This window comes from Eleutherodactylus coqui, chromosome 9 (genome assembly GCF_035609145.1).
Source record: "Eleutherodactylus coqui strain aEleCoq1 chromosome 9, aEleCoq1.hap1, whole genome shotgun sequence".
Lineage (NCBI taxonomy): Eukaryota > Metazoa > Chordata > Amphibia > Anura > Eleutherodactylidae > Eleutherodactylus > Eleutherodactylus coqui.
This window is the reverse complement of record NC_089845.1, coordinates 168,556,375-168,582,406: the sequence shown is the minus strand read 5'-3', so window position 1 is coordinate 168,582,406 and position 26,032 is coordinate 168,556,375. Positions and strand designations below refer to the sequence as shown.

Sequence of the window (26,032 nt, the reverse complement as noted above, 5' to 3'; positions counted from 1 at the left end):
TTAAGCTGCCGCTAGATGCCTCTAGCCATGGGCTATCTCACATGGGCAAAAAAGTATAAGGCATGTTGAAAATCTGCTTGCTTAATGCTTCCTACCTCTGACACTGGTCGTCTGGGAGGAGATCTTCCCATACACATTAGAGAGTTGGCCAAAATTGGAGATGGGCGGGTTTAGGCCAAGTTACCTATAATATCTGTGAGCACCTTTATAAATGATGGTCAAGAGTTCTTCTGTTTCTTAGTGTATTTGTCACAAATAACTTAAAGTAGCGCCCATTTCATCGTGTAGGTGGCCCCACTGATTCTATTGCAGCCTTTCTTTACTAATGCTCACCCTTGCTCCCTCTGTACCAGCTATCCTTAGATCTACCTCCCCACACTTGTGTCGAATGTGTCAAGGGGGCGGTTCCCACCACTTACTGTCAATGGGTGATGTCAGAATTGATAAGTGATGTAGCATGTGTTAAAGTAATATTTGATGTCCTACATGTGTGTAGCCATTAACACATACATAGTGTTGGGCTCTGCAACCAACATAGGCACGTTACAAAATTCAATTTTACAAGTCGTGGATGTGTACGCAGCCAATCCTGCTGACGCCGGGCCTTGCCAGCTCTTCTTTAGCCAAAGCGTTATTCTGTACATTTAAACAAAACCAAACACTTTTTTAAAGCTTCTTTTAAACTCTTCACACAATTCAACGTTAATAAATGTCAGATGTGCAGGATTAGTATGAAGCGGGATCATGAGCCTACTGTCAGAGACAGCTGATACCTGACCGCAGCGGCCAGCATCGGAGATAGCTCCTATCCCAGCTGGTAACCCTGTAAATGCTGTGGCAACCGCTGACTGACGAAGGGGGCTCCATGGTGACAAGATTGTGGAGGCTCCCCTGACTGTTAAGCGCTCTCTGTGGCAGGGCCTAATAGGATGCTGTCAAATATCCAATATACTGCAATACAGAAGTATATTCTGAAAGCGATGAAACGATCAGCCGTTACAGTCCTCCATCAGAATGAAAAAACCCCAAAACAAATCGTTTAATCAATTATTGAAAACAAAATTTTAGTCAGTCTCCACCCCCCTCCCCCCACACAGACAGACAGACCCACACAGACGAACAGACCCACACAGACGGACAGACCCACACAGACGGACAGACCCACACAGACGGACAGACCCACACAGACGGACGGACCCACACAGACGGATGGACAGGCACAAATGGACAGAGACAGACACACACAGACAGACGGACAGGGACAGACACACACAGACAGACACACACAGAGAGACAGGCAGACACAGAGAGACACACTTTCCTTATAAATGCATTAAAATATGAACCCAATGAAATAATTGACATCATTGGTGCCATCATGTCTTTAAAACTCTAATCCATTAAAAGATTGCATTCCTTATCCCTCATGGTCGACGCCCTCAGAAATAATTCTGCAATGCCAGGATTACACTTTTAGTCATGCCGGCCCTCCAAAACATTTAAATAAACTATCAGAAAATTGTAAATACTCCAAAATGGCACCAATGAAAACTGTGGGTTACCGTGCCGAACCAGAATCCCTCATATAGCAGCATCGATGGATAGATACAACAGTTGTGGGTGTCGGGAGGCGGCACCAAAGGCAGTGGGTGTCGGGAGGGGGCACCAAAGGCAATGGGTGTCGGGAGGGGGCGCCAAAGGCAATGGGTGCCGGGAAGGGGCACCAAAGGCAATGGGTGTCGGGAGGGGGCGCCAAAGGCAATGGGTGTCGGGAAGGGGCACCAAAGGCAATGGGTGTCGGGAAGGGGCACCAAAGGCAATGGGTGTCGGGAGGCGGCACCAAAGGCAATGGGTGTTGGGAGGGGGCACCAAAGGCAGCTTGTTAAACTAAACTTTATTTTATTTTTTAAAGTTTTAAAATATTCCAATTCAAAAAAACCCCTCAAACATTATAAGTTTGGTATAAATCTAACGGTGCTGACCAACACCACAGCCCCCGGGTCATACCGCACCCTGAACAGAACGAGGCCTCCCCAATAATGGCACAAATGGTTTTCCTACTTATCCCCACTTGTTTACAGTCAACAGCACCATTAAAACGTACAACTTGTGCTGCAAAAAAAAGGCCCTCGTGTAGCCGAGTCAGCGGAAAAGGAAGTGAAGAGTAAACTCTGCGGTCGTGCGGGTGTCGTGTGATCTCCAGGTCTCCGGGTCTCTTCGTTCCTTACCATCCGCTCCTCCCTGCCTGTCCTTCAGCTGTAGACCTCTAGACCGACGGATCGCTGATACTTTTCTCGTTCAGCCAAATGCAAACGTTTCATTTTAGACCCATCTTATTATTTTTATCTTCCGTTTTTTGTAAATCGATGTTTTTAATCACCAAGCGGAATATTCTAGCCGAGGAGTCAGTTTATAGCCGGACGGATTGTTACCGTAGGATTACAGTTTGTCAGTGGGGTTCTTTTTTCTTTAAATTAGTTTTTCTCCATTTTGCTGATTCTGCAAACCCTTTATAATCTGAAATGGTTCTCCTTCCACTCCATAATCACTGAAAGCTCTTTCTCTCTAGGTACGTCGACCAACGCACATCTTTCTAGGTCTGCTGGACGGAACAACCAAAGGCGAAGATCTCAGCGGAACGCCTCCGAGGCCCCTGGGGACGAGTTCTGCATGCCGTTCAGTGAAGGAACAGGCCTTCTAGGTTACTCACAGACTCCACAAGACCTTTCGCTAGCCAAGGGTAATTAATGCATTTCATGCGGGCCCTACAGTCGGGGGCCCTGCACTTCCTTTGTTCTCAGTTACACTTTCCTATTATAAGTTTTGCATCGTCACCCAGTTAGTCTTTTAGAATGTCTCTTAACTCCGTTTACACGAGTTCCATCTTTGTAAGATCTTTAAGATAATGATTTACAAAATATTTTTAACTCCTTTTACATAAATTCCATTTTGTACCATTTTTAGGGTAATTTGAAGGATATTAACTTTTACGCACCAGTCCCAATTTGTTTATTTTATTGTTTAAAGTAGTAAAAATGTCATGGTATATGGACAGGATGTGCTGTGAAGTCTGCTGGGGAGAGCGCCCCCTCTGGGATCTGCACATCTCTGCCCCGCGCCCAGAATGAGGCATTGGTCAGAAATTAGAGAGACCAATATGTGCTTTTAGATTTTCCTTTTTGTGATTTATTATTATTTGTTTTTTTAATGTTTTCTTTGAATTTTCTTTTGCTTTGTTCTTTTACCTTTATTTTGTTCATTTTTTGTTGTTTTTTTCCATTTTTTGGGTGTTTTTTTTTCTTCGTGTTTTTTTCTCATTTTTCATGATCTCCTTTTTCCCACATTTTCTCGTGTGCCCTTGTTTTTCATGTGTTTTCATTTATTTGCTCTTTCTTTTGGGATTCCTGTTGACGTATTGAAGAACCTTTTCCCTTTGTCTCACACGAGTGTTTAGTTTGTTATTAGTTTTATAGATTCTCTGCCGGAAGTCGGGGGAAATGTTTTTTTTACATCACTTTTTCACATTATTATTTTCTAAACTAGTAGCATTGGTTTTGTTGTACAATGTGTAGGTTGTGATGAAGAATGACATTAAGGCAGGGTTCACACACGGCGGATTCCCGTCGGAAATCTCGCGGTTTGGTTGCAGCAAAAACCGCGAGATATCCGCCGGGAGAACCGCCGCGGTTGAAGCCGCGGCGGCTTTGAAGCGGTCCGGCCGCATGCTTTTCTGTTGCGGCCGGCTCTCCCATAGAGGAGAGCGCGGCCGTAACATAAATAAACAAAAAACCGACTGTAAACAGACATGCTCAATCTTTTGAAACCGCGGCTGCGGCGGCCGCAGCCGCGGTTTCAACCGGATTTACCGCAGCAGATTAGCCGTCCTGTGTGGACGAGGTTTCTGAGAAACCTCGTCCACATGGCTGGCTAATCCCGAGATTAGCAGCCGCGGGCGGATCTGCTGCGGCAGAACCGCGGCAAATCCGCCCTGTGTGAATGCAGCCTAAGTGATACTTTAGTGGTCGGACATGTTTGATCTTACATTAAAAAAGTAAAATGTACCTTCAGTCGCTCTTTATGAAGAGTATTAAGCGCTGCGGAATAAGTTGGCGCTATACAAATAAAGATGATTATTATTATTTCATTTCTTCTTTTCCCAATTCTGATTGTATTCTCCCAAAAGCTTTCCAGCTCTACTCGGCAGCTTGTCCTATTGTAATACTGTATCACATTCTCTTATTTATATAGTACCCGATGTTGCCTTTGTGCCTCAAGAGAAGCTTGAACCACTTGACCTAAGCCGTAACATGGAAATCCCATCTCCCACAACCCCAGCAGCCACTTACCACATTGACTGCCCCACTAAAGAGAAGGAACACTTAGAACTGATAACCTATTCTCCAAAAGCAATAGCTGATGGCAGAATAGCCTCGACATCATCAGGTAATCTATACTCTTTGGTTTTGCAAGCACATGGCCTGTTTCTTACATGTAAGTCATCCACTCGACGCTCCGCCATCTTTAAGCTCTTCCACACGGTAGGCGCTCGGGCAGTGTTTGAAGTATTTTGTTTCCACCGCTTTGTGAAATTCTTCAGGTAAAGCACTTCTTATTTTATTACTTAATGATGAGTTACTGGTCAGAAAAGTTACGTGACCAAACCCCAGAAAGTTGTGTTTTCAGTAATCTCTCTACTGATGATCTAGTTGTATTAATATCTAGCCGGGTGGACAACTCCCTCTCCAAAGCCAGCCAGGCTGACGATTAGCCGTTGCCCATGAGGCTCGCTGCTGAATCCACATTGAGGAGCTGAATGTGCCACTTATTTTATTTTCAGGGACTGCCTGCATTTTTCTGTAGTTCAGCATCCTATTTCATTAACTAAGATTGGGTTAATCAACATGCAAAATTGATAACCCGACTAAAGGGGATTTTATATGGCTTTGTGAGAGCCAGATGATGAGCACCAAGAAACGTGATTGGTGCTCGTTTAACTCCTTGAGAACTTTTTTGTTTGTTTTTTTGTTTTCTTCTCACCCCCCCCCCCCCAAAAAAAACCACATTTTTTCAGGAATGTAGCGGTGTAAGGGGTTAGTTTCTGCAGGGCGTGTTCTCTTTTCATCAATCTCATTGCGGGGGATGCCGCTCAGGACTTCCATCCATTAATCAGGCCATTTAAATGCTGCTGTCAGAGTTGGCGTGAACTCCGAATGTGGCCGCTGGGTCCGTGTGTCAGCTGTCCAAGAGCAGGCTCCGTTCCTAAGGCCACTCCATACAAATCCCTTGCACATCCAGCATACAGGTACATGTTAAGGGGTTGAGTGGCCCTTTAACAGGGCGATTCAGACTGTATACTTTCATCACTGTTGGCAGCACATCCAGCCATTCACCGCCGTCAACGATGATTTTTCTGACAACGCCGATCAAGGAGCCGATCAGCCGACCCATGTCAGTGCCTTGTTAAAAAAGGTTCTGCTTTTGATTATTTATAGTGCTTTTTACATCTTCTGCAGTGTCCGTTGGAGGTATACAGCTGTATATATACACTACCGTTCAAAAGTTTGGGGTCACATTGAAATGTCCTTATTTTTGAAGGAAAAGCACTGTACTTTTCAATGAAGATAACTTTAAACTAGTCCTAACTTTAAACAAATGCACTCTATACATTGCTAATGTGGTAAATGACTATTCTAGCTGCAAATGCCTGGTTTTTTGTGCAATATCTACAAAGGTGAATAGAGGCCCATTTCCAGCAACTATCACTCCAGTGTTCTAATGGTACAATGTGTTTGCTCATTGGCTCAGAAGGCTAATTGATGATTAGAAAGCCCTTGTGCAATCATGTTCACACATCTGAAAACAGTCTAGCTCGTTACAGAAGCTACAAAACTGACCTTCCTGTGAGCAGATTGAGTTTCTGGAGCATCACATTTGTGGGGTCAATTAAACGCTCAAAATGGCCAGAAAAAGAGAACTTTCATCTGAAACTCGACAGTCTATTCTTGTTCTTAGAAATGAAGGCTATTCCATGCGAGAAATTGCTAAGAAATTGAAGATTTCCTACAACGGTGTGTACTACTCCCTTCAGAGGACAGCACAAACAGGCTCTAACCAGAGTAGAAAAAGAAGTGGGAGGCCGCGTTGCACAACTAAGCAAGAAGATAAGCACATTAGAGTCTCTAGTTTGAGAAACAGACGCCTCACAGGTACCCAACTGGCATCTTCATTAAATAGTACCCGCAAAACACCAGTGTCAACATCTACAGTGAAGAGGCGGCTGCGGGATTTTGGGCTTCAGGGCAGAGTGGCAAAGAAAAAGCCATATCTGAGACTGGCCAATAAAAGAAAAAGATTAAGATGGGCAAAAGAACACAGACATTGGACAGAGGAAGACTGGAAAAAAGTGTTGTGGACGGATGAATCCAAGTTTGAGGTGTTTGGATCACAAAGAAGAACGTTTGTGAGACGCAGAACAAATGAAAAGATGCTGGAAGAATGCCTGACGCCATCTGTTAAGCATGGTGGAGGTAATGTGATGGTCTGGGGTTGCTTTGGTGCTGGTAAGGTGGGAGATTTGTACAGGGTAAAAGGGATTCTGAATAAGGAAGGCTATCACTCCATTTTGCAACGCCATGCCATACCCAGTGGACAGCGCTTGATTGGAACCAATTTCATCCTACAACAGGACAATGACCCTAAACACACCTCCAAATTGTGCAAGAACTATTTACAGCAGAAGCAGGCAGCTGGTATTCTATCGGTAATGGAGTGGCCAGCGCAGTCACCAGATCTGAACCCCATTGAGCTGTTGTGGGAGCAGCTTGACCGTATGGTACGCCAGAAGTGCCCATCCAACCAATCCAACTTGTGGGAGATGCTTCTAGAAGCGTGGGGTGCAATTTCTCAAGCTTACCTCAACAAATTAACAGCTAGAATGTCAAAGGTGTGCAATGCTGGAATTGCTGCAAAAGGAGGATTCTTTGACGAAAGCAAAGTTTGATGTAAAAACAATGTTATTTCAGATACAAATCATTATTTCTAACCTTGTCAATGTCTTGGCTCTATTGTCTATTCATTTCACAACGCATGGTGGGGAATAAGTGGGACTTTTCATGGAAAACACAAAATTGTTTGGGTGACCCCAAACTTTTGAACGGTAGTGTACATGCAGCGGCAGCTGTCACTAACGAGCTCCTGTGTTGAAAAGAGTATTTCATGGAGTGAAGGTTCACCAGCTTGACAGAGGCCTAATTAAACTCTTTTGGCCTCATTGGACAAATAGGGTCCTATGGATACTTGTAAAGGGCTTGTACCAAGATATAAAGTTATCCCCCTATTCACAGCACAAGGGCCAAGGGCTAACTTTATGTTGGCAGGGTTCCAACAGCTGGGGCCCCCACTAATTGGGAGAACAGGGTTTCTGAAGATCCCTGCATGAATGGAGTGGTGGTCAAGCGTGTGCCCCATTCACTTCAGTGAGAGCTCTTGAACCTGCTGAGTGCTTGTACTCTGAAGCTTTAAGTGCTCTTATTGAAATAAGCGGAGGGGCAGTGTGGATGTGCGAGCGCCGCTCCATCCATGTGAAGAGCTTCAGGATCCCCGTTGTTAGGATAGAACTGCTGCAACCACTCATTAATTATCCCCTATCCTGACACCACCTCTATAACTTGTATGTAGGAGTTAGAGCTCTCCTGGTGCATTCAGCAGACGCAGGGTGAGAACCCCTTAAGCTGCAGGCAGGATGAGCGCATCAAACCAGTGTCCTTCAGTGAAAACTGAGTAGTGGTGAGCTGCGTAAGGTTATGCAAGGCAAGGAAGTAGGTGCCGCTAAGATATGCAAATGTTTACATTTTCACGCAGCTAACTCCAATCTGTGGCATGTGGGAGGGGCTTCAGTCGTATAAAAGCCAGATCGAAAGCAAATTTTTTTAGCCACATGAAACCTCAAACATCAGATAATCTTGTCATTTGATTCTGCGCTGCCACTTGTTACAAACTGAGAGGGACAGGAGACCTTGGTTTATCACTCCGGCAGATCACCACACATGTAGGCCGAGATGCCAGCCTACAATGTCAACCATTGTGTGTCCCAATGGTTGGGAGAACAACAATAGACTTGAGTGACATAAAGAAGTGCACAGGGGTGAACCTCTACACGGCGAATCATCAGGTTAGAAGAACGGCACATAGTGATCCATCCTGTACTGGCAAGTGGACTTGGACGTCACATCCCAAACCGAGGGCATCAAACAGTGTCTACCTAAGCCATCTGAAATGCATTTGCACAACATTGGGCTACAAGCGAGACGTCCAAGGACAGGCGCTCCAGTGAACTCGCGACACTGCTCTCAAAGGCTATGATGGCAGCGGAGGCTGGAGTGGAGGTCTGTCCTGTTTAACGAAGAGTCACGCTTTTGTCTTGGAGACCACCTGGGCAACACCATGAAGAGGCCTTCACGAGGGAATGTGTTGTTGTGGGGGGGCTTTAATGTACAGTAGCTGGATACCTCTTCATTCCAGGTACACTAATGACTCAGTGATGCATTTGATTTGGTTGTGGAAACAGTGATATGGCCATTTTTAACAGAAGCTTTTTTTCAATGTTAGAACGCCAGGGTGCATGTTACTTGTGCAACTATGAGCAGCCTGTGGGGCCTAAATGTTCCACCACCGCCTGCAGCATCTCTGGACTTGTTCTAGATGTGCTCGATGGGACACGTCATTGGTCAGCAGTTGCAAAGGGAGCTGCCAACAGTGGATCTTAATGATTTGCGCGCCCAAGTGCATTCAGCATAGCAGAACATTCTTCAGACAACCATTAATGACCTCTCTGATGCCACGTCAAGCCGTGAAAGTGCGCATGGAGCGCATAATCAATAAATTGAGGTTTAAAAATTTTATTTATTTTTTTATCATTTGCATATCCTCATGGAGCTATGCGTTTGAGTTGTGGTGCTGGTGAAAGCGGCTATGTATTCCCTTGGATGGCGAGAGTAACAAACAGAGAAGTCCATAATCAGATAAGACCCCATATATCATTGGAGGGCAAGATGACTGGACTCAGGCTCACGGAGAACTAGATGACCGGGCTCAGACTCACGGAAGACAAGATGACGGGGCTCAGACTCGCGGAGGACGAGATGACGGGGCTCAGACTCGCGGAGGACGAGATGACGGGGCTCAGGCTCGCGGAGGACGAGACGACGGGGCTCAGGCTCGCGGAGGACGAGACGACGGGGCTCAGGCTCGCGGAGGACGAGACGACGGGGCTCAGGCTCGCGGAGGACGAGACGACGGGGCTCAGGCTCGCGGAGGACGAGACGACGGGGCTCAGGCTCGCGGAGGATGAGACGACGGGGCTCAGGCTCGCGGAGGACGAGACGACGGGGCTCAGGCTCGCGGAGGACGAGACGACGGGGCTCAGGCTCGCGGAGGACGAGACGACGGGGCTCAGGCTCGCGGAGGACGAGACGACGGGGCTCAGGCTCGCGGAGGACGAGACGACGGGGCTCAGGCTCGCGGAGGACGAGACGACGGGGCTCAGGCTCGCGGAGGACGAGACGACGGGGCTCAGGCTCGCGGAGGACGAGACGACGGGGCTCAGGCTCGCGGAGGACGAGACGACGGGGCTCAGGCTCGCGGAGGACGGGGCTCAGGCTCGCGGAGGACGGGGCTCAGGCTCGCGGAGGACGGGGCTCAGGCTCGCGGAGGACGGGGCTCAGGCTCGCGGAGGACGGGGCTCAGGCTCGCGGAGGACGGGGCTCAGGCTCGCGGAGGACGGGGCTCAGGCTCGCGGAGGACGGGGCTCAGGCTCGCGGAGGACGGGGCTCAGGCTCGCGGAGGACGAGACGACGGGGCTCAGGCTCGCGGAGGACGGGGCTCAGGCTCGCGGAGGACGGGGCTCAGGCTCGCGGAGGACGGGGCTCAGGCTCGCGGAGGACGGGGCTCAGGCTCGCGGAGGGCGAGATGACGGGGCTCAGGCTCACAGATTTTGGCCATGTAATGCGAGCAGAGTCACTGGAAAACTATAATGCTTGGATGGATCAGTGGTAAAAGAAGACCTGATGCCAAAGGACATGATGGCTGATGCTGTCAGAGCTGATACTGGCATGCATATCACACAACTGGAAGAAGGAAAACCAAAAAACATGGAGGGAGCTCGCCTTTAGGGTTGCCAAGGGTTGTAAAAGACTGAACGGCTAACAACCACATTAACTTCCACGAATTTAACTTTTTGGGGATGCAGTGTCAGTGTTGAGGATCAGCTGGAATAATACAAAATGTTTCGTCTTTTCCTGGACTGTAAGATGCCGATGTCTTGTTTCTTGACGGCAGGAACTGTGTAATCTACAGCCTCAACCTGACAGAGCTTGTTACATGGCAGTGGGAACATAAGGGATTTGTTTGGGCTGGAATACATATCCGTCATAGTGGTCAGATCTTCATCATATGACTAACATGTACAAAGTCATAATAATGCTGTGGTTTATCTTCTTGGTTGGTGTTTATGAGGTTTATGAAGGACTCAACATCTTCATTCTTCATCTATTGTTCCATAGTCCTCCACATTGATGTCTCTTGCTCATACTCCCACCCATCCGTATGGCCTCTCTGCAGTAGCCTAGGCTATGGGCACAGCTCCTACACAGAATCGACCACCAGGAGACCCCCATTCTTCCCATAGGAGAGGGGATCACTGTTAAGATGGCAATACCACTCTCAAGACATTAAAGGGGTAATCTGAGGAGAAACAATGTAATTGAAATCCTTTCAGATTTATGTATAAAAACATTTAAAAACCAATACTCTCCTCACTCGATCCCCCATACCTTCCTTACTGATGGGGCTGCGGTCCCTCACTGCATTCATCATCCAGCTGCATCGGTGACCTCCTGTTTACAGGGGCAGTTCAAGGGTTTTTGCCGATGCAAACTGCACAAACCCCGTCCATGACCATTACTGGACTTGCTACAAATTGTCAAAAGTTCATTGGTTTAGCTCTACATAGGGAAGAAAATTATGTCCTTGTCGTTTGCTGATTCTCACACTTCTGTCCTTGGGACCGATTCTACTCCTAATTTGTGTCGGCGTTTTACACACTTCGTCCTGGGAGTCTAAGGCGTGACGACTGATGACCTACCGATGGGTTTAGCTGGATTGGAAGGTGTTAACGGATCTTAGATCTGAAGGCGGATACTTCCAATAGATTTATGTAGCCTAGTTGTGTCAACAAAGGATATATCCGTCAAGAAGTTCAGAGTATAGGTAGGACGAAAGACGAAATGAAGTATCTGTAGACACAAAGGACGTGAGACCTAGACTGCAACACATTGTATCATAGACCCAATTAGGACACGCAAGAAATCTGAAGTAGCATGCAGGGAAATCCGGCATTAGATTCCTGGTGAATTAAAGCAAAAGATACGTTCCCTGGTTTCCTAGGTTCTGGTACTCCTGGCATAGTGACGGCCATTTCTTTTAATCCCCCTCCCCCAATACACATGCACACTTGGCCAAGCATGCATGGCTTTATAGGTAGAGGGGAGTAAGACGCTCTCGGACTCCTTTGACTTGGACTTGAGGCCCTTTTAGACGGAATGATTATATTTCAAGAAATCGTTCAAATGAGTAAAAGTGAATGATAACCGTTCAGTTTAAGCGAATGACGAACAATAATCATTCACTTTTCGTTCATTTTGTGCAGGCATAAAAATCTTCGTTGGCGCGTTCAGTTTAATTAGCGCTCGTTCAGTCGTTCACTTATACAGCAAATGTGAATGACTGAGTGGTTCTGGTTTGACGAGCCAACAATGTATCTGCCGGTATAAACAGAATGCATGAGCGAACCCGGACGTCATTCGCCTGTTCAAACGACAATGGTTTGCTGTAAGCGGACCCATAGGCTTCACATTGGAGTTTTGTTTCCACTTCTGTGCTCCATTACGAAAACAGAAACCATTCGCTAAAGGGATCCATCGTATGACCCATCCAGATGGCAGCGAATGGACCTCACTGACTACTAGGGCATCTGCTTAATTTCTTTTCGGCTGTCCAGCATTTTATAGAATGAACTGTCGCTGCATGCAGGCTCTTAGTGGATGGAGACTCTGATGTCAACAAGCTCTAATCTCCCTTCAGAAGAAGAGGACTTGGCATGTTGAAATGCAAAATGTCAGATTCTTTCCCCCTAACATCTGTTGGCAGAGTGGGGGGGTACCTCCATAAACATTGGATGGGTGGTCTGTTCCACTGAAATCGGCAGGTAGAGCCAACCATCCTCTAACGTCTAGTCGCCTGGTGACTCCCATGGTTTTACCATGAAGCAGACTGGCTGCACTATGACTAGAATATATTTGAACCTTTCAGGTTTATGAAATTGTTTTTTTTTTTTATTTTTTACAATCCCATGGTCGGTAAAGACAGCAGCAAGTGGATCCTTGGTAAACCAAGCAAATCCCTTAACATTTCTAGACAAATTATGAGAAGACCCGACTCGCTGGAGTTATGATGAGGAGCGTTTGGGGGGGGGGGGGGGATGATGGATAGAAGACCCAACAGAAGAGAGAGGGCTCTGCATAAACACTATTCAAATGGTCAACGGACGTCGAAACCAACTTCAGGGCGGTGAGTTTAGGCTGGAAAGATAATTGAGATTATAATGGCACAGGGTACATGCCCACGGGCGGCCCGATGATCCTGGGTGCAGCTCGCATTGACCGCCCTACGACATCCCATCCGTGTGCTGTTTGATGTGCTGAACACATTGACGTGCTATTCCCGTCCGAAAAATCTGACAAGAAGAGGCAGGCCGCATCTTTTTTTTTTTTTTAACTCAGGCTAACTGAATGGAAAAAACCCCGCCCGTATGCGTTCACCCATTCAAGCGGATGGGCGCTATTTCTGGCCGAGTTTTGGACTGATTTTTTTTTTATGATCAGATAATCAGACGGCAAACATGTCCGTGTGCACCGCAAGTGGGCGACTGTTAGGGTAGGATGTCCTTCTATGTCTTGGCAGAGTTCCTACTCTAGTCACACATCCGTTGTCCTTACATTCTCATTACAATGTGTGAATTATAGAAGCTTTTCCATAGCACAGTCTGCAATACAGTTACTGTATGCCATCTTCTTGGCATCGTGACTATTGATGATGATGATTGATGATGATGATAAATATCATCACTACCACTGGGTGTATGTACGGCCCTTGGCATGTGTTCTCAATCTGCTGTCACATCTAGCTGTGCCCATGCTGTCTTCTAGTCACAAGACGGTTTGCTACAAGTAGCTATATTCCAGTTTACAATTTAGTCTTGACACAAGATGAACTTCTCTACAATGACCGGCTCATAAAGTATGCAAATAAGGGCTGGAAAAGAACCTTCACAGCACCATCTATTCGAAGAGCTATCGGAAGGTGGCTTCCCTATAAGTTAATGTCCGACCTTTCAATAGGCCTTGCAACATGACTAAGGCTAATAAGCCAATCCAGAGTCCCCTCCAGAAGACCCTCTCTTTCAGTGCAAAGCAGGGTATGAGAGTCAAGTTGGCCTAGGGAGTCTTACATGGGCGATCTAATCTTGGGCGTCTTTCCTTCCTGGAGAAGATTCTGGTTTACGTTTCTAGTCCTGTTGCAAGGCCTTTTGTAAAATCAGAGATTGACTTGTAGGGAAGCTACCTTTCAGTACATCCAAAGAGCGTGTGAAGGAGATGGAGCTACTGCGACTACCTTTTGGAATCCAGTTGGTGTGGTAAGGTGTAAGTGATAGTATCGCATGAAATGCAATCAAAATGTGCCGCCGGCTGAGAATATGCCGCCGTCTTACAACCGGGCATAGAAGTGCAACCAAAAGTAAGACGTGAAAACACTGAGCTATTGGTGCAACCCTTCTCATGAATCCCTATGGAGAGACCAGGTAAGTAGTGAGGCGGGAGAATTGGAAGACGTTGTAAAAAGTGGGGATGTCCAGTTGGCGCAGTGTGGTGTCCGGCATTCTGGGGGGTTTCGGGACTGAGGACGCAGCGGAGAGCGGCCCGGGACTGAGGACGCAGCGGAGAGCGGCCCGGGACTGAGGACGCAGCGGAGAGCGGCCCGGGACTGAGGACGCAGCGGAGAGCGGCCCGGGACTGAGGACGCAGCGGAGAGCGGCCCGGGACTGAGGACGCAGCGGAGAGCGGCCCGGGACTGAGGACGCAGCGGAGAGCGGCCCGGGACTGAGGACGCAGCGGAGAGCGGCCCGGGACTGAGGACGCAGCGGAGAGCGGCCCGGGACTGAGGACGCAGCGGAGAGCGGCCCGGGACTGAGGACGCAGCGGAGAGCGGCCCGGGACTGAGGACGCAGCGGAGAGCGGCCCGGGACTGAGGACGCAGCGGAGAGCGGCCCGGGACTGAGGACGCAGCGGAGAGCGGCCCGGGACCGAGTCCTGTTCTAGCTCCAGCTGTGAATTGTTGAATTGCTTAGTTCTCGGGATCCACAATGAGTTTACATTCAGCATTCTGTCCTGCCGTTCTGAGGAAGGGGCTGCATCCTCGAAACACGTCAATGGGATGGTTCTTTGTTTAATAGAGATTCATCCGGTTTGCTTTCCTGGGCTCAGTAGTGATTCATGAGAAGGCTGGCGCCATTAGCCCAGTATTTTCGGCTTCTTCTCTTGGTTGACCGTCTAGTAGATGGCTCAGTACAGCTAATTATCCATCCCTTATTAGCATGCTTTAAAGATGCCAAATTATTGACCTAATGAGGGTTGCAGAAGAACCGGAGCTTCCTATTGGACGAGCCGGAAGGGAATCCTAGATTAATTCAGAGTATTAACTCTTCGTGATGCGTTGCCGCTGGGCCCTAGTGCAGTAACTATAGGCATGCCCAGCTGATTTGTATTGACCTCCTCCTGTTTGGCAGAGCGACTTATTTTACCTCCTGAAGTCCCTGCAGTCCCAACGTGTCTATAGCAAGGGTTGTGTGCGTTCGCATCTATCTACTCTGCTAATGATGGTTTTCGGTGACCCTGGCTCCGCCCCTCGCTGTTTGTACAGCTTTGTAGGTTTGAATGCGTTAATAAGAATTTACCAGTTCGGTCTCCATGAGATTGTCATTCCGTCTTGGAAATGGGTGACCGATTATCAGGCTTTCTGCATTAAAGGAATTGCAGGTTTATGTTCCCAGTTGGAGCGCTGAACGTTTTGGTTTACGGCTGTCCATTTAACCCCTTCTTCCCTGCGTCACTTGATCATCAGTGGAGAGATGGTCTTCGTCATTGACATTACAGTATCTGCCTGCAGGCCCATATTCATCCTAAAGACAAAATACAACAAGGGGTTAAACGCTTCTTTGGCCTCCATTACTTCACGTATAACTGGAGTAGGAGGAGAAGAGAGGGTCTGGCTGATGGTAGACGAGGATTGTGGGCCTCGTGCTGCAGAGGAGGGCGGTGGGCCGTGACGGTGCAACATGCAGGAGAATCATCCCCATCAGATAGATCCGCCTGATATGCGCATATGGAACGCCGCTTCGTGTTTCCGTAGGGGAGATATTCTTATAATTCACTCTGCTAATTAGCTTTTTGAGGCTTTCATCAGGCGTTTATTAGCTGCTTCTGTTGGTAAGCTGAGAGGTCGGTACAATAAGAAACACATTGGGGGAGATTGATCAAAACCGGAGCGCTCGCCGGCAGCAGCCAATCAAAATCCAGCCTTTTGATGTGCGGTTTGAAAATGTTTGCAGCAACCTGAGTCGTCACGATGTGCAGCAGCGATCCATGTCCAGCTCGTTATATGTTACCCGTTGTCACAGTGCGACCATGTAAACTGCCGCTGCTCACTGCGCAGCTATTCGGGACGCGCCTCCTGCAGGTGTCAGCCCACTCTATAATGCACTCACATCTGTATATGTATGTGTAGATATAATATATCATTAATATATATTCATTGTGACAAACATATTGGGACGCTCACAGAGGGGGAAATTGGATTTTATTCACATTTTCCCATTCGGTGTTGGCCCCTGTGTCCTCAATGACTGCAGCCCCCCTCCGCGGCCGCTTCACACCAGGTCCCCATAGATGTGTGGAGGGATTGGCCTCCATGCCTGGAGGAGTCTCAGATAGTGATGGTGATGGGGGGTGTGTTGGGCGCACGGATACGGCGTTCTAGTTCATCCCAAAGATGCTCAATGGGATTGACGTCTGGACTTTGGGCGGCCAATGAAGTCTGCAGACGTTCTGCTCCTCCGCCCTGCATGCCGTATGACATGGCACCCGGTCATGTTGGTTGAGACACGGAGCTGTACCAGAGTATTACCACAGGGCAGGCGATGCCACATTGTCCGGGATGTCTCTGTACCAGAGTATTACCACAGGGCAGGCGATGCCACATTGTCTGGGATGTCTCTGTACCAGAGTATTACCACAGGGCAGGCGATGCCACATTGTCTGGGATGTCTCTGTACCAGAGTATTACCACAGGGCAGGCGATGCCACATTGTCCGGGATGTCTCTGTACCAGAGTATTACCTCAGGGCAGACGATGCCACATTGTCCGGGGTGTCTCTGTACCAGAGTATTACCTCAGGGCAGACGATGGCACATTGTCCGGGATGTCTCTGTACCAGAGTATTACCACAGGGCAGGCGATGCCACATTGTCCGAGATGTCTCTGTACCAGAGTATTACCACAGGGCAGGCGATGCCACATTGTCCGGGATGTCTCTGTACCAGAGTATTACCACAGGGCAGGCGATGCCACATTGTCCGGGATGTCTCTGTACCAGAGTATTACCACAGGGCAGGCGATGCCACATTGTCCGGGATGTCTCTGTACCAGAGTATTACCTCAGGGCAGGCGATGCCACATTGTCTCCTTCCGCAGCCAGAGATGAGACTAATCTTAGACATGTGGGAACGTGAAGAAGTTGACCTCCTGGAATACGTATCGACTAAATGTTTAGATTTCTCCATTATGCAGCCGATCAGGTAGAATCCGATCAGGTGACGTTGTATTTTGTGCTATTGGTGTCTTTTCTCCCTCATTAGTGTGTAAGATGTTCTCTCCCCTTGTATTCTGTATAAAGTCAGTCCATGTGACCTTCCTGTGATTTCAGCTCTGGAGCCCCCGGCGCTCTGTTTACTCACCTCCGTGGCTTTACCCAATAACCTGAAGCCGCCAAAAGGAAGTAAAAAGAAGAAATCCTCCGGCCTCGCGAGCGCAGAGACGACGGCGTCCTTGTCCCCTCCTGCGGCGGAGCACAGACTCGCTGATGGTCTGCAAGAAAAGACGATAAAGAAAGTAATTGACAAAGAAAAACCGCCGGAAGTCGGTAAAGTGGCTCAATTTAACTTTCTTATGAATCAAGAAGTTGTGTTTTAGGGTGTATTTACAGGGATGAAGCAGCGGCCCACAGGATACTTTGTCTCTGTACTTGGACATCGCACATTGCAGGTCCTGTTCTTGTGCGATGCTCCCATGGGAATCCCGGTGGGACGGGCAGCGATGGGTGTCAAATGGGGATCATTTGTCTGGGCACCAACCTCTTCAGATTTCTCTTCCCGTGTGGATTCCATCCATATCGCTGTAGAACAAAACTCACACTGGAATATCAGCCGTGAAAATGCAACCTATTGTTCCCTGTTATCAGCGTGGTCAAAGGCTGAGTGGTGGCATAACTGAGAGGAAGCAGTGCGAAGCAATGTCTGCCGGCACATGACGGTCTCTGGGAACATTTGCACAGTTCTACTGGTTGGGAAGGGTCTGGTTTCTCCTTGGGGAGGGCACCTAGAAGGCGTGAGGAGACTTGTAAAGCCACCCAAGGTCCCCTGGGAAATATAGCTGGAACAATACCTCTACAGCGCCACCTACTGGAAGGCCATCAGTGCCAGACCTTTTAATAAGCCTTGTAACAATGACTGGGAATATAAGCCAAAGTCGGGGTCTTCTCCAGAGGAGGATCCCCATGTGCATTCGGACCGTTCTGGGGTTTTGGCCCCTCATCGGTGCGCAGTGGGGTTTTGGTCCCTCATCGGTGTGCAGCGGGTTTTTGGCTGCCCATCTTTTACTACCGTTAGTAGAGTCATTCCTCCCCGTAGGCCGGCTGTGCCCGCTCCAGTGAACTAGTAATACTAGTTGGGTCTTTGGGCTAATAGTAGTTAGTCACCTTCACCATCCCCTGCCGGTCCCATTCTGATGATTCTCTGGTCCCCCACCTCCAGCCGGTGACCTCCGTGCCGCCGACCCGTTACATCATCGCTGGAGCCGGCGGTCAGTTGTTCTGGTCCAGAATCCCCCGCATAGACCTGAGCTCAGCGATCCCCGCCAACAATGATCCGTGACGGCAGGGAGCGGCGTGTCCGGTGTCACGTATCTACAACGTCTGTCTAATACTCTTATCCGCCCGCAGGAGCTGTAAAAGCAGAGAAGAAAGTGAAGACTGAAGATAAAAGCTCTTCTGCTGGTAAGAATCTACTTCCCCTTCGTAATTTAACCCTTACACGACTGACGACAGTAAATTTACATTGGGTGGTCATGAAGGGTGAAGCGGGTCCGCTCTGGTAACTGCCACAATCACAGTTGGCTTTGATCGGGGCAGTCAGCGTTTTAGATGCTGCAGTCAAAGCTGACCGAGAGCGTAAGAAGGCGAGACCTGCGCACCCCATAACCGAGCCCCATAGGCACCCCGCAACGCAAGCGATGGGGATGCCGATGGCTGCAGGGTTGCAGTGCATAGATGACTATCAGGCCCTGCCAAAAATCACTAATAAGCTGCAATACTAAAGATTTACTCATGTTTGTTAACAGTAAAAATAATTAAAAACATATAAAAGCTTTAAGGGGGTTTCCAGGGCCATACTACTGATGGTGTGCCCTCGGGAGAGGTCATCGGGAGTTGATCGGCTGGGGTCCGTCGCTCGGGACCCCGACCGATCAGCTGAGCCGGCACAGGCTGTCAGCGCCACAAATACACAGAGGTCAGAGCTGAAGCAGCGGAGTCCTGCGCATCCTCCCTCTAGTGGCCGGCGCTGGTAACTGCTGACCTGAGGACAGATCATCAATAGTATTTACCCTGTAAAACCCCTTAAATAAAGCATCTTCTCATATAAAAAGTAAAGATCATTGTGTGTATAAAAGCCTCAACTACCAGAATATCACAATATTTATTCTGCACGATGAAGACCGAAACAAAAAACCCAAAAGATGGAATGCAGGAATTGGGTTTTGGCCTCATCTCCACTAGGTAAATGGAATTGCGGATTCCGCAGCGGATTTTGCCCATAGGGAATCATTGCCATCCGCGGGTCCATTAAATTGATTTTTGCACCCACGGATGGCATTTTAAAAGAATTGCGTTTTTCACGCGTGGGAGAAAAAACGCGGCATGCTCCATTCTGCCGCGGATTGGCAACATTGCTATCACATTGATAGCCATGTGTGCGGATATCTCCATGCAAAAATAAATACCATTTAAAGCAAATCCACGCAGAAATCCGCAGCAGATTCTGCGCGGATTTTATTTTTCAAGTGGACATGAGGCCTTAGTTGTTTTTTTTTTCTTCTATCCCAGCTACTAAAAAATTTGAATAAAAAGTGATCATAAAGACATTAGCTTCCCAAAATGGTGCAAATAAAAGCTACAGCTCATCTCACAGCCCAATTGACGCATCGGCTCTCGGAATACTGCGATGAAAATCAATGCTGCTTTAAGAAAAGATTTTATTTACTTCCTAAAACTTCTTATAAATGCGGCATCCCTGTAATTATACCGACCCGAAGAACAAAGGAAAATCTCCGGTACTGAAGGGGTTAATTTGAACAAATTAATTGTTGTGAAAAAGACCTCGCCGAATATTGCATCTGGGGAGAGCGCCGGCCCTTTAAATGTAGTTTCAGGTGTGTTAAATCGATGCAGATTCTGCATACAAGCTAGAGGTGCGATCATGTAAGTCACTGGCGGGCGGTCATGTGACCGTATATTACATGATGATGGTGAAGGGGACTTCACTCTCAGGCGCGGTGAGGGTCCCAAAGGGATGGCGTATACCAGCAGTACAGCATCACTTTCTGACACCCCTTTAATGTGACCCCGGGTTTCCTAGCAGGTAAGAAGAAAGAAAAAGACAAGGAACGGAAGGAGAAAAAGGAGAAGGATCACTCCAAGTCCAAACAGAAGAAGAAGAAGAAAAAGAAGAAGAAAAGTAGGTGGCAATATGTCTTCCAGTCGGCTGTCACCCCTCTTTTAACCTCTTATTGACCGCCCATATGTGTTTTTACGTCCTGGGTTTCTGGGCTTTAATACCCAGGATGTAAAAACATGCTCGCCCTGCAGACTTAAACCCGGGGGTCTGTGCATGTGACCGCTCCCTGCTGCCAGAGATGGCCGGCGGCCTTGGGCTGTCATGGAGGTATGGGATATGCGACCCCTATCCAATGGATAACGGCGATCGCATAAAAGTAAAAGTTTCAGCTCCAGTCACTGATTGGATCCATGAGGGGAGCTGAATCTACTCCCCTTCATCCTCCGCGATGCCTTTTTGTTTGGCTCTTCATGTCCTCTTTGTCCTCTCCCCCCTACAGAACACTCAGACTATGAGGAGAGCTCCTTGGACTTCTTGGATAGAAGCTCCTCTCCGATTCTACACTCGGCGTCCAGCACTATTGGTCCAAACAACACACTGACAGTAAAGAATACCACCTTCCAGTTCCCATGTGCCATCCTGTCTGTGGATCTTACTGGAGAAAGTAAGTGCTGTCTGTGTCTGTGTGTCCTGTCCAACTACAGGATAATGTAGTACAAGGGTATAGCCAAACGGCTGTAAGGGCGATCCCCTACGGGGGCTAAAAGACGAAGAGGGGAAAATAAGTTACATTAAAGAGGTTTTTTTTCTTAATAAAAAGTTAAGTTAAAAACCTTTTCCCAGTTAGATAAAAAAAAAATGAACTTTGTTATCGCTTCATCTATAAAAGTTCAGTTTGTGCAAATATCACATTCAGGAGGAAACGATGCACAGACAGAAGTGCGTCTGGTCTCCTCACAAGGAACATTAGAATAAGGAGGGACTTAAAAAGTTGCCTGAACTCCAAACTTAACTATAAAGCAGGCTTTTTGTGGCCCCCTTTGTGTGACCCTTAGTGGATGATCTTGGGGCCATTAGATCCGTGCCCCCCTCACCACCGCCGTAACATCCTACAGCTTGTGTTTGACACATGGAGCGACTGTCCGGCGAGGTCACAGTTCCTCTGGTAAGTCGTGGTGCTTCAGCCAACAGCGCCGCCAGGGAGGGTCAAGCATTGCTGCGCGACGTACATATCAAGTGCCGACTGGTCTGACTGTTGCCGGCGTCCCCAGAACCGTGGGCGGCGAGCAGATCCAACCAATGGAGGTGGATGCCCTGACGATGCAGCTGATCCTGAGGTCCGGGCCAATTGATAATCAGCTCTGAAAGCCTTTGCAGCCATCTCTCTAAATATGTTATGTCCGTGTAGCGGCGGGTCAGTGAGTGATACAGATAAAACTACGGGACACCAGCCCCTCGCCCCCGCTGGACACCAGCCCCTCGCCCCCGCTGGACACCAGCCCCTCACCCCCCGCTGGACGCCAGCCCCTCACCCCCCGCTGGACGCCAGCCCCTCACCCCCCGCTGGACGCCAGTCCCTCACCCCCCGCTGGACGCCAGTCCCTCACCCCCCGCTGGACGCCAGCCCCTCACCCCCCGCTGGACGCCAGCCCCTCACCCCCCGCTGGACGCCAGCCCCTCACCCCCCGCTGGACGCCAGCCCCTCACCCTCGCTGGACGCCAGCCCCTCACCCTCGCTGGACGCCAGCCCCTCACCCTCGCTGGACGCCAGCCCCTCACCCTCGCTGGACGCCAGCCCCTCACCCTCGCTGGACGCCAGCCCCTCACCCCCCGCTGGACGCCAGCCCCTCACCCCCCGCTGGACGCCAGCCCCTCACCCCCCGCTGGACGCCAGCCCCTCACCCCCCGCTGGACGCCAGCCCCTCACCCCCCGCTGGACGCCAGCCCCTCACCCCCCGCTGGACGCCAGCCCCTCACCCCCCGCTGGACGCCAGCCCCTCACCCCCCCGCTGGACGCCAGCCCCTCACCCCCCGCTGGACGCCAGCCCCTCACCCCCCGCTGGACGCCAGCCCCTCACCCCCCGCTGGACGCCAGCCCCTCACCCCCCGCTGGACGCCAGCCCCTCACCCCCCGCTGGACGCCAGCCCCTCACCCCCCGCTGGACGCCAGCCCCTCACCCCCGCTGGACGCCAGCCCCTCACCCCCGCTGGACGCCAGCCCCTCACCCCCGCTGGACTCCAGCCCCTCACCCCCGCTGGACGCCAGCCCCTCACCCCCCGCTGGACGCCAGCCCCTCACCCCCCGCTGGACGCCAGCCCCTCACCCCCCGCTGGACGCCAGCCCCTCACCCCCGCTGGACGCCAGCCCCTCACCCCCCGCTGGACGCCAGCCCCTCACCCCCCGCTGGACGCCAGCCCCTCACCCCCCGCTGGACGCCAGCCCCTCACCCCCCGCTGGACGCCAGCCCCTCACCCCCGCTGGACGCCAGCCCCTCACCCCCGCTGGACTCCAGCCCCTCACCCCCGCTGGACGCCAGCCCCTCACCCCCCGCTGGACGCCAGCCCCTCACCCCCCCGCTGGACGCCAGCCCCTCACCCCCCGCTGGACGCCAGCCCCTCACCCCCCGCTGGACGCCAGCCCCTCACCCCCGCTGGACGCCAGCCCCTCACCCCCGCTGGACTCCAGCCCCTCACCCCCGCTGGACGCCAGCCCCTCACCCCCGCTGGACGCCAGCCCCTCACCCCCGCTGGACGCCAGCCCCTCACCCCCGCTGGACGCCAGCCCCTCACCCCCGCTGGACGCCAGCCCCTCACCCCCGCTGGACGCCAGCCCCTCACCCCCGCTGGACGCCAGCCCCTGACCCCCGCTGGACGCCAGCCCCTGACCCCCCGCTGGACGCCAGCCCCTGACCCCCCGCTGGACGCCAGCCCCTGACCCCCCGCTGGACGCCAGCCCCTGACCCCCCGCTGGACGCCAGCCCCTGACCCCCCGCTGGACGCCAGCCCCTGACCCCCCGCTGGACACCAGCCCCTGACCCCCCGCTGGACACCAGCCCCTCACCCTGCTGGATTCACCCTTAGTAACTTGTTGTAAGTACTACATAAAAACTATATCCTCTGGCGTCTCCATAGCGTGCGACCCAAAATAGAGGTTTTTATAGCGCTTATTTTGCAATACAAATGACAAAACCCCCAAAATGGCGCAATTGTGTTTTTCGTGGTTTTTTTTCATTTTACCTCGCCGAACGTTTTCCAATATATATTGTGGTCCATTGAATGCTGCAAGGAACACGTCCCCATGTGGCCATGTCCCCGGGCGAGTGAGGAGGTAACATGAAAACAAAATATGGAAACCGCAGCAGGCGGGGGAGGGGTTAATGCCATCCCATGAAGTAAAGCGGGGGAGGGGTTAATGATGCTATCCCATGAAGTAAAGCGGGGGAGGGGTTAATGATGCTATCCCATGGAGTACAGCTGGGGAGGTGTTAATGATGCTATCCCATGGAGTACAGTGGGGGGAAGGGTTAATGATGCTATCCCATGAAGTACAGTGGGGAGGGGTTAATGATGGTATCCCATGTAGTACAGTGGGGGGAGGGGTTAATGATATCCCATGTAGTACAGCGGGGGAGGGGTTAATGATGGTATCCCATGGAGTACAGTGGGGGGAGGGGTTAATGATGGTATCCCATGGAGTACAGCGGGGGAGGGGTTAATGATGCTATCCCATGAAGTAAAGCGGGGGAGGGGTTAATGATGCTATCCCATGAAGTAAAGCGGGGGAGGGGTTAATGATGCTATCCCATGTAGTACAGCGGGGGAGGTGTTAATGATGGTATCCCATGGAGTACAGCGGGGGAGGTGTTAATGATGGTATCCCATGGAGTACAGCGGGGGAGGGGTTAATGATGGTATCCCATGGAGTACAGCGGGGGAGGGGTTAATGATGGTATCCCATGGAGTACAGCGGGGGAGGTGTTAATGATGGTATCCCATGGAGTACAGCTGGGGAGGTGTTAATGATGGTATCCCATGGAGTACAGCGGGGGAGGGGTTAATGATGCTATCCCATGGAGTACAGTGGGGGGAAGGGTTAATGATGCTATCCCATGAAGTACAGTGGGGGGAAGGGTTAATGATGGTATCCCATGGAGTACAGCGGGGGAGGTGTTAATGATGGTATCCCATGGAGTACAGCGGGGGAGGGGTTAATGATGCTATCCCATGGAGTACAGTGGGGGGAAGGGTTAATGATGCTATCCCATGGAGTACAGTGGGGGGGAGGGGTTAATGATGGTATCCCATGAAGTACAGTGGGGGAGGGGTTAATGATGGTATCCCATGTAGTACAGTGGGGGGAGGGGTTAATGATATCCCATGTAGTACAGCGGGGGAGGGGTTAATGATGGTATCCCATGGAGTACAGCGGGGGAGGGGTTAATGATGGTATCCCATGGAGTACAGCGGGGGAAGGGGTTAATGATGGTATCCCATGGAGTAAAGCGGGGGGAGGGGTTAATGATGGTATCCCATGGAGTACAGCGGGGGGAGGGGTTAATGATGGTATCCCATGGAGTACAGCGGGGGGAGGGGTTAATAATGGTATCCCATGGAGTACAGCGGGGGGAGGGGTTAATGATGCTATCCCATGGAGTACAGCGGGGGAGGGGTTAATGATGGTATCCCATAGAGTATAGTGAGGGGAGGGGGTAATGATGGTATCCCATGTAGTACAGCGGGGGAGGGGTTAATGATGCTATCCCATGGAGTACAGCGGGGGAGGGGTTAATGATGGTATCCCATGCAGTACAGTGGGGGGGAGGGGTTAATGATGGTATCCCATGTAGTACAGCGGGGGAGGGGTTAATGATGGTACCCCATGTAGTACAGCGGGGGAGGGGTTAATGATGCTATCCCATGGAGTACAGAAAGGTAAATGTATACGGAATACTCCTGGCCGTCCGCGGGTGCCGGTGGGCACACATGTTGCAGGTTGTAGGGGAACGGACAGCAAGAACGCAGCCTAAAAATGGCCATAGGCATTCCTTAGACTCTTCCGCAGGACCTTCCGTAACCTTGGCAGCAGTCAGACGTCTGTTTCCACCGTCTGTCACGTCTGTTACATGCATGTTGCCGTGATGTAACTGTGGCCCCTTCACCCTTGTGTTGTCAGACCTCTCGGACATGGAGTTCCTGGACGACTCGTCTACGGAGAGCCTGATCCTCAGCGGTGACGAGTACACTCAGGAGTTCGACTCCACAAACTTCGAGGAGTCCCAAGATGAGGAGGAGGGCATCAGCGAGATCGTGCGGTGTGTGTGCGAGATGGACGAGGAGAACGGCTTCATGATCCAGGTGGGTCCCCCGCGCTTCTGTGGTTGGGGGGCTGGGGAGAGATTAGGAGTCCTGCTGAGGAATACACATTATGGCGGCACCAAGGTGGGTGCATTTAACCCCTTAGTGACACGGACTATTTTGGTCCCAACGACTCAACCTTCTTTTAGGATTTTCATCTCCACTTTTCAAAAGCCATAACTTTTCATTTTTCCATCGGCGCGGCGGGATGCGGTCAGGCGGGTCGGGATGAGATCACTGGAGGTCAGGAGGGGCCAAACATGACCCAGACAGTGTGGGATCCCCCATAGGGACTTGGCCTGTTCATCCCATCTGACATCTGTCACTTTCTGTGATTTGACCTTTTGACTCCTTTTGCTCATCGACACGATTCTGGATTCTGGCATTAGTTTGTGACATATTGTACTTCATAGGGAACGTTCATCAATAAGTTGTCTTTATTAAGAAAAAAATCTGAATTTACTGAAAAGTTAGAAAAGTTTTCAAACTTTGAGCATGTCTCCTTGTAGGCCCAGACAGAGTCGGCCCCCACGGCCCCAGACAGAGTCGGCCCCCGCGGCCCCAGACAGAGTCGGCCCCCGCGGCCCCAGACAGAGTCGGCCCCCGCGGCCCCAGAC

General features: G+C 50.4%; 1 protein-coding gene across 3 annotated transcripts in view; it reads left to right on the top strand.

Moving 5' to 3' along the window:
• The window catches only part of PHF20L1 (PHD finger protein 20 like 1), a 110,219-nt gene that overhangs the window by 68,885 nt on the left and 15,302 nt on the right, over positions 1-26,032 (top strand). For 2 of the 3 annotated variants that reach the window (XM_066578775.1, XM_066578777.1), the window contains 7 exons: positions 2,570-2,740; positions 4,249-4,443; positions 17,096-17,311; positions 18,389-18,442; positions 20,082-20,180; positions 20,560-20,724; positions 25,234-25,415. In XM_066578775.1, the coding sequence (XP_066434872.1) occupies positions 2,570-2,740; positions 4,249-4,443; positions 17,096-17,311; positions 18,389-18,442; positions 20,082-20,180; positions 20,560-20,724; positions 25,234-25,415 (1,082 nt within the window). The remainder of the gene's footprint in view (positions 1-2,569; positions 2,741-4,248; positions 4,444-17,095; positions 17,312-18,388; positions 18,443-20,081; positions 20,181-20,559; positions 20,725-25,233; positions 25,416-26,032) is intronic. The other variant, XM_066578776.1, reaches the window with a different exon arrangement.